The sequence below is a fragment of the Pseudocercospora fijiensis genome, assembly GCF_000340215.1.
Source record: "Pseudocercospora fijiensis CIRAD86 unplaced genomic scaffold MYCFIscaffold_2, whole genome shotgun sequence".
Lineage (NCBI taxonomy): Eukaryota > Fungi > Ascomycota > Dothideomycetes > Mycosphaerellales > Mycosphaerellaceae > Pseudocercospora > Pseudocercospora fijiensis.
Window position 1 is genome coordinate 6,703,748 of NW_006921533.1, and position 8,393 is coordinate 6,712,140.

At 49.4% G+C, this 8,393-nt stretch overlaps 4 protein-coding genes across 4 annotated transcripts; 2 read left to right on the top strand and 2 right to left on the bottom strand.

Annotated features, from left to right (window-relative positions):
• Positions 1-631: 631 nt before the first annotated feature.
• Positions 632-1,451, bottom strand: MYCFIDRAFT_172458 (uncharacterized protein; the record flags this gene model as incomplete). The annotated part of the gene is made up of 9 exons (XM_007925734.1): positions 632-666; positions 700-710; positions 740-780; positions 809-930; positions 965-977; positions 1,011-1,080; positions 1,135-1,144; positions 1,170-1,257; positions 1,284-1,451. 9 exons carry the CDS (start codon positions 1,449-1,451, stop codon positions 632-634), a joined length of 558 nt encoding a protein of 185 aa, XP_007923925.1.
• Positions 1,445-2,589, top strand: MYCFIDRAFT_71609 (uncharacterized protein). The gene is made up of 2 exons (XM_007924530.1): positions 1,445-2,039; positions 2,095-2,589. Exons 1-2 carry the CDS (start codon positions 1,476-1,478, stop codon positions 2,533-2,535), a joined length of 1,005 nt encoding a protein of 334 aa, XP_007922721.1. The 5' UTR covers positions 1,445-1,475; the 3' UTR covers positions 2,536-2,589.
• A 245-nt stretch (positions 2,590-2,834) lies between these two features.
• MYCFIDRAFT_194727 (uncharacterized protein) lies at positions 2,835-3,477 on the bottom strand (the record flags this gene model as incomplete). The annotated part of the gene is made up of 3 exons (XM_007925735.1): positions 2,835-2,965; positions 3,181-3,332; positions 3,398-3,477. 3 exons carry the CDS (start codon positions 3,475-3,477, stop codon positions 2,835-2,837), a joined length of 363 nt encoding a protein of 120 aa, XP_007923926.1.
• A 3,681-nt stretch (positions 3,478-7,158) lies between these two features.
• MYCFIDRAFT_210606 (uncharacterized protein) lies at positions 7,159-8,141 on the top strand (the record flags this gene model as incomplete). The annotated part of the gene is made up of 2 exons (XM_007925736.1): positions 7,159-7,272; positions 7,328-8,141. Coding segments are annotated over 2 exons (746 nt in total), but the record flags the coding sequence as incomplete, so codon positions are not given.
• Between the last annotated feature and the right edge of the window lie 252 nt (positions 8,142-8,393).

Genomic DNA, 8,393 nt, shown 5'->3' on the forward strand with positions numbered 1-8,393 from the left:
ACTAATTAGATCCGTAACACTATCCCCCTCCTTAAGCGGAATAGTCCCTTATTCCGGGACTTTCTAATTCCAACTTCTTTATTATACTAAAGTTATCTAAAGATTTGTCTTCTCGCTAGCGTATTAGAAGACAACTTAATATTAGGCTTTAGGCGGGTCCCCTAGATATAGCGCTATACCTATATGCCTTTAAGGGCACTCTTAGCGGTATAAGACTATAATAGATAATTCTCCTTATTCTTTAGCTTAGGGATGTTGCTTATATAAGCGTTAGAGGTTGTAGAGGGAGCTATTACGGACAGCGACGGCGATAATGTTAATATAGAAAGAGACTATAGACTTGTCTTAAGAGGCGGCCGATAGGCGCGCCTATATTCTAGTATAGCGGATAGCTAATACTAATATAGCGGATAGCTAATACTAATAACTCGAGTCGGACTAGTACCTACTAGAACCCTCGAGGGCGGCGGCGACGATAATAGTATCGGCGTAATTTTTAGTAACGAGCGCTAGCTACGTAGCTATCGGAGTAACTATTAGAATATATAGTAAACGTATTATATACGTTAGAAACGTAGGGGGCTTATAACCACTTAATGTAACTAATATATTGGAAGAAGGACTAATCTATCTAGAAGTCCGAAGATGAAGTGCAGCAGTTGCAGCCTCAGGCATCAGGCACGTAATAGACCCTGACACCTGGACACACACTCCAAGTGTCAACTCGAAGAACTTCCACGGGAATTCAGCCTTCTCTTCAAGCCAAGTTTCAAGTCCATGCTGCGATGCCTGCCGGCTTGCCAACCACCGCGTTCGAGGCGGCTCGACATGATATCTGATCATCAATCCTGAGCGCCGCAGTAGTCCACACATTAAACCGCCTCGTTCTCTCTTGACCTTTTTGGCCAACGCGACTCAGCGGCTCGTTCCCTACTGCTCGAAGTGTGCTTAGACGCCGCCTCACAAGCCAATGATCGCTACACTTGCCGCAAGACAACGACAAATATCACAAATACCCGCTTGCGCATACCATACCAGCTGAACGGGCATCCGGAGCTGCGTGCTGGGCGCTGGTCCTTCCTGTTCATATGAACAAATTCCAGCAGCTATTTACTTTCGATTTGCAATTCTCACTTATACACCCCTCAGCCATGTGGCCAATCATCAACTGTCCATTACGGCGAGGACAGCCTCCACCAATGACGAGAACTGCTTACCACGCTGATCATAACCGCATCGGACGTTACGTTCAAGACGCTTCAGTATTCTAATGTGTGTACCACGAGCACAACGCGGCATCTGAGTACATGCATTGAGTTTGAGTTCTGGCGATGATAGCATCGTGCTTCCAGAACGAGGCCAAAAAGCAAGTCCGTCCAGTATTTTAATGGTCTGCTGGCCGCTCTCGTAGAAATTTGTGTTGTTATGATTTCTAGACGTATAGATTCCATTTGCTAGAAACAACGGCTGCAAACATGCCTCTTCCGGAGAATCAAGAGCTGAATGCAGTGGCCGACGATCTCGTAGCCACGATCCGCGAAGCATTTGGAACTCCAAAGCACACTCGACCAGTCCACGCCCGCGGTCAGCTCACAAAAGGCACATTCGTCCCATCACCAGGCGCGAAATACCTCTCCAAAGCTCCCATCTTCGAGAAGCCATCTACAGACCTCCTCGCGCGCTTCAGCTGTGACACTGGATTCTCCGATATTGCCGATACCCACAAAGATTCGAATCCCAGAGGTCTTGCCATTAGATTTCTCTTATCTGAAGATGGACACACACACTTCGATCTGATCACCAACACTGCCATTGGATTTGCCGTCGACCGTGGCGAAGGTTTCCTTGCCATGTTTAAGCACGCGCTGGGTAAGATCACTGAGGAGCAGCTGCATAAAGACTGGCCCTTTGTTGCTTGGTATCAGCGAAATAGGAAGCCACTTTGGCCAATGTCGTTCGCTTCGGAGCAGTGGCATGGAATTCATGCTTTCTCGCTTGATGGCCATGATGGAAAGAGGACATTTTTCCGTACGCGCTTGGTAAGTCTGTCGGAGGAAGTGCTTGAGAATTTCGCGTTTCTGACACTCATCCTAGGTGCCACCACAAGGCGTAATGAAAATGGGCGAAGAAGAGACCAAGGAGAAGAAAGGCACATATCTATTCGACAACCTCGAAGAGCGCCTCACCGCGAACCCACCAAAACCAATCGTTTACAACTGGATGGCACAAATCGCCGACCCAGCCGTTGACAACCTCAACGACTCGAGCAGCGAATGGCCGGAAGATAGGGAATTCGTTCATCTCGGAACTTTTACGTTCGACAGACTTTGGACCATGAATGAGGGTGAGGTCCCAGGCCGTGACCAGCAGAGAATCATTTTCGACCCTAAGCCGAGATACATGGAAGGTATTGGTATCAGCGATGACCCGATTATTGAGATGAGGACTTCTGTGTACCTTAAGAGTGGGCTGATCAGGAGAGAGGCGAATGGTGTTGCTGGGAGAGATACTCCTGGCCACTGCGTCGGTCGGTAGGCATTCTAGAAGTTCATGTACAGAGAGTTACGAATAGCAAGCCAGCAAGCTTTTAAAGCTTTTCTAACCAATTGCTTGACTCCAAGCTTGCATTGCTTACTGGAAATGGTGGTCAGCAGCGGCGGGATATGGGTCATCGTGGGAGGAATATTGGTTATGACGGTAAATAATACGGCTGAGTAAACTATTTCTGGTGGGCATTATATCCGAGTTTTGCTTGAGGTGTGATGAGATGCACGCGCCGATTCAATCGAGGTGCTTCTGCTTGATATCGCCAGACCGGATGTGCAAGACAAATTTCAATTGAATTCTGCTGTAGCCTCTCGCCCTTCTCGACCATCTCCGAGCATGTTGAGATCAGGTGAGCTCCCATCTCCTGCTTGCCGACCGTCGCTGAGCACATATTGCGCCGCGCACCAGATGATAGCATCTTGAGGACTAACGTGTAGCGTTTGAGCTGGTTCAGAGCGATTCTCGGCAGGTACTGCCGCCCTCCTATACACCGGCTATAGAATGATGCGTGATCGCTTCCCCAAGCAGCAGTGTGGCGCATACATTGTACCGAGATGGAAGGATCATTCTTGTTATAGCTGATTCAACCATCGATATAGTTGTACAACCAGTCAACGTAATTCCGAAACGCACTCGGATCTGCAGTCGGGAGCTTGACCGTTTTCTCCTGATTTTCCTTCCAGGTATTCGAGCAAGCCGCCTTGAAGAACGCAGAACTGGCGCAGATGACGTCCTCATGGATGAAGAAGACGTCTTCCTTCGGGCCAACGAGAACCTTGAGCGGACTGGACAAAGAGATCTGGGATAGGTTATCATAGCTCAAATCACGATAGGCCTCAGGGTGGCTCACTTGATGCGCTTTGCGGGAGTGGAGGGAGCGTCATCAGCATTGTGCTTGCGCTTCTTCGTAGACTGCTTTGCTGGCGCCATGGTTGGTCTTGTTGTAGGCTGTCCGAATATCGTGGTCAATGTTCAGGTGAATGTGTGCGCAAAGCAGAAGAACAGCTAGCTGTCGTTGCAACTTGAATCTGAAAGTGACGGCCACTTAAAGTTTCTGTGCTGTCACATGCAAAACCCTCACTTCGGCCTCGATTATGCATCACTTCCTCACATTTTGCTCTACAGTCTTTTGGCGTGGTAACGGGCAATCTGCGGCAATGAAGAAGAGGCTGGGTCTCAACAACTCCACGAAGAAGTTATATCGTGAGCAGCAATGTGCGCGCTTTGCCATCTGCGCTCGTACTGTACTGCATAGCGGCATTGTCCATGGCGCCTACTTCCGCGAATGCTGGCCTAACTCTTGTGACGGCCATGGGGGCCTCGCAGACGTCGTCCTTCTCTTGTCGACAGCCGAAGGACACGCGGGGTCCAAAAGCGCTGCTACAGCAGTCAGATGCCGGCGATTGAGCCAGCCCGAATGCCATACTGCGTGTTTTGTTCGATGGTGCGTCGGTGATCGAGGCGCTGCGTAGAACTAGTGGAGGAGTCGATCAAAACAACAAGAGGCGAGGCAAGTGGTGGAACGGCAATCGGCGGACGCTACGGAAGGCTATACACAGATGGTGGACATAAGTCATATCTATCGTGGAGGAGACGCCATGGTCCATCTGCATACACCATGTCTTCCATCTCACACTGTGCTGGGAGTCCTCTTGCGCCAATCGAGGCCCAGTCACGACTCCGCCATGAGTAGCTCTAACTGCCGACATTCACCTCAGCAACCACGACCCGCAACGACTTTGACATCTCGAAGGTGGAGCACCAAAGAGGAGGAACAACAATGAATAAGAGATCACGAAGATGGGAGACCATCTAAGACCATAAGTTCTAGCCCGAGGACTTCATCATCGATCCATATCGCCCTCCCTTCGGTCACCACAGGGCTTCGCACCGCTTCAGCCTCATCTGCTGCGATATTCGCGTCTCGAAACCTAGATCGCGGCTCATACTGTGCCAGAAGAGGCTGGATACTCACCACCTTGATTTAAAAGATGAGTTTGAACTGTGGTTGGTTGGCGCTTCACAGGAATGCCTTGCCGAATGCTTGATACTCCCACCCCTTCTCCGAAGCGTGCGATGTGTAGAGGCAGAAAGAGATCTCGGCATCGATGCTCTACCCATTTACGCTTCACTACACCACGGACTAGACTCCTTTAATGCAGTTGCCTTGTTGACGTGCCAAGAAATCCTGCCACAGAACAGCACACTGCCACCGAACTTTATGCAAGGCTTCTAGGCTGCGATACTGGAGGTCGTGCCTGAGGGCGCTTTAGGCTTTGCTCAGGTATGGATCAAGTATACAGGGTGAGGTGGTCGTTAAGGTCATTTGAGTGTTATGTTCATTCGTTGCTCCTTTGACAGGCTGAAGAATATACAGGCCGATGGAGAGATTGCTGAGACAGGCTCGATTCGTCGACAGCTCGGCGAAGATGACATGACTCCAAATGCAGAAGCATAGCATGGAAGTTCTCGAGGGACTTGCATCGTTCTTTCTGGGGCGTGTTGTATTAACAATCTACAACGAGCCTAGGATCATGACCGGATTAATGACTTTGTGCCAATAGCTGCTGCTCCCTTTTTGGACGCCACGCGATCTTTGTCTAAGGACGCATTTTTTGTGGCAACAGCAAACTTACAGCAAGCTTGCGAAGCTTATACTGTCAAGTAAGCACATCCAAATCTGACTGAGGCTATGGCAGACAGTACGGACAGCAATATCGCTCGCGGGCGCTTCCGAGACTTGGAGCTTGAGGCGTGGAAATTCACGAAGCCAGAGGGGGTCAATGGCAAATACAAGCAGGAGAAGAGTAAGATGATGAATACATAAGATGAGACTTTGACTGATCATGGCGAATAGCTGTGCAGAATGCAGCTGCCAAAAATTGGAACAAAGTCGTTGATCAACCTCAGCTGGCCGCGGCCCTCGAAACCTGGAATGCGCAAAGGGCGATACTTTCGCCGCTTATCGAAACCGATCCCGATGAGACTTTCGAAGATTCTCATGCGCGAGAGACTAATGCCAGTTTAGCACGACAGGCATATAGACCGGTTCTAACAAGTCTCATCGATGCTCGTAACGCCGAAGATGCCGGCGCTAAGGAAAGAACAGTGAAGTATCTCGATCATCTGCGGGACGAGAACGAGCGCGCTTTGGGAGAGGAAAGACCCGAATACTTCTCGGAAGTGCAGGACTGCAAAGCGCGGGTTGCCCATTGCAATGGTCTTCTACCAGAGGAATTGCCAGATACCACCGTAGAAGAAGATGTTCAACGATACGCAAACAGTTGTATAGCCGCATTGTCAGCCAGAGACGAGTTAGATACGATGCTTGAAGAAGCTGTGGACATCATTGCGGAGAGGCCCGAAGAGAACAGCGACGAAGCTATGCAATATCTTGAGGGTCTGCGGAGTTCAAATGAAGAGGCGCAGGAAAAGATTGAGGGAAATATAAGCAAGATCCTCAAGCAAATCGATGGCCGACTGTCGAGCCAGCGCGCAAAGCAACCTTCTCAGGGGGAGAAGGGCGCCGCAGCCCTGGCAGAAGAATATGTCTCTTACCTCAAAGATCTGGCGCGACTGCTCAGGCTTCATCAAATCCAGCTGAAATGTACCATTCGAATGTTTGAAGAGAAAGCAAGGGATCAACCCAGCAAACGAAAGCTCGATGGTTTCATAGACACTTGGACCAGAGTTGAGAAGGAGCTGGGTACGGTTCAGAGAGACATCGAGGCACGCGAGACACTCAGTGCGCATGATAGAGTCTACGGAAAGACCGAGGCGGAGGAACGTGAAAAGGAGACTGTGAGGACGCGAATTGGGGCTCTGAGACATGGCTGGGTAGCTGTTGGCAAGACAACCGCTGAAGGTTCACAAGGATTGGTGCAAATCTGGGTCAAGCAGAATGCCCAAGGGTTGATCGTCGATGTAAGTCCGAGTGAGATAGAGATATCGGCTGAGAATGCTAACAGGGCCAGCGTATTGTGATCAAAGACACCGTCACTGGCTTCCCCGCCGCGAACGGTTGGGACGATGACTACAAAAAGCCTCTCGAGGTCCAATGCATGCATCGTCTCAAAGACTGCGCGGCCAGTGAGAGCGTTGTACAAATCCACAATTGGCGGAAGGATCCAGATAGGAAGTACCCGGATGGCGACAAGAAGCACTTCAATGCGTTCAGAGTTTACCTGGAGTATTGTGGCCACAGTGACCTTGATAGTGTTCTACGAAAGTACGGCTACAGAGATGATTATGCTGATGGAGAACCAAGACGTAGCTGGATTCCCAAGCCTTTCGTTTGGGCTACTTTGGAGTCATTGGCAAAAGTTGCTCTCTTGATGAAGCAAGGTGACCTGAATGCAGCAGTACCTGGTTGGAGGTTCATCGTGCATGGGCAAGTTACCCAAATCTACCTAACAATCACTTTTGATGCTGACGATTTGCAGGGATATCAAGCCGGATAATGGTAAGCGTACAAGGTTGACAGCGATGAGCTAGATCTGATACAGAAGCAGTATTTCTCGGGACCAATACCACTGGAGCATATGCAAACTATCCTTTAGCCAAGGTAGGCAATACTATCACATGTCACACTTCAAGTCGCTTACTTCACACAGATGGGAGACTTTGGCCTTGCAATGGAAAACCCGCATCCAAATCCAGCGTTCTTCACGCCAGAAAAATTCGATGCCAACTATCGTCCATACGGCACGCCAGGATGGAGGGCACCGGTAACCCAACAAATTCCACGAAGCCTGATGAATTGCTTGTGCTGACAATCAACAGGAACAAACAACCTTCGAACCAGATAGAGGGGTACGAACACAACCGAACAGCGCCACAGACATCTGGGCCATCGGTCTCGTAATTTGGTCCATGATCAAGTTAAAATTAAATCCCGACAACATCGATGATTGGAAAAACATGCAGCCCGAGGAACAGCGACGACCAAGCGACTTCACCCAAGCAGAAAGATCACGATACGGCGAAAATTTGTGTGATCTGATCATGAAGTGTCTAGAATTCTACCCTAGCAACAGAGCGACAGCAGAAACAGTACTGGAACAAGTTGAGAGGTATACGAGCGGTGCAGAAGATGAAGTCGATGGAATTAGGAATCTTCCTGCGCATGACCGGAGATGGAATAAATATTTGGTCAAGTTAGAGTACGATAAGTGGGCGAGAGGAAGGGTGTTGATGGAGACTTTGGATGATGAAGAAGGAGAGCTTGATCAGGATGTGATTGTTCCGCCGAGAGGGAAACGGAAATTTGATGAGAGAGGGAAGGAGTACTTTGATGACGATTCCGAGGATTCTGAAGATTATGGTGGCCGGCGTGGGAAGAAATTGAGGGAGGCGGAAGACAGTGATGAGACCGAGTCTGATGAGGAAGAAGATTCCGATGAGGATGACTAAATTAGATTACAGACGTGTCGAGCAGACGTGATGGCTCGTCATGGCTAAATGACAGGCGTTGTCGAGCGTCTGGCTTCCAATGCAGCAATATCGTGTCTTCTGTTATTAGATGGTGGAATGCCGCGGCGGCCCAATCCAGCAGAAGGACCAAGACAGCTGCGAGTAAGACCATTTTTCCGATGCTGATAACGAGTGTATTGCTTGAGCGGCTTGAATTGTAACGAGCTCCACCCACGCACGCCATGGTGACTGAGACATCAATATGGCCATTGATGCCGCGGTATGGCGGAAGCGCTTGCAGACCAGCTGCACAATCCAGCAGACGGAGTTATATGAGATAGCTTGTAGTTCTATCCAAATCTAAATCTAAATCTAAAATATATATAACAACGCAACAAAAACGCGGGCCCCTTTAGGCTTAGTACGACTTAAAA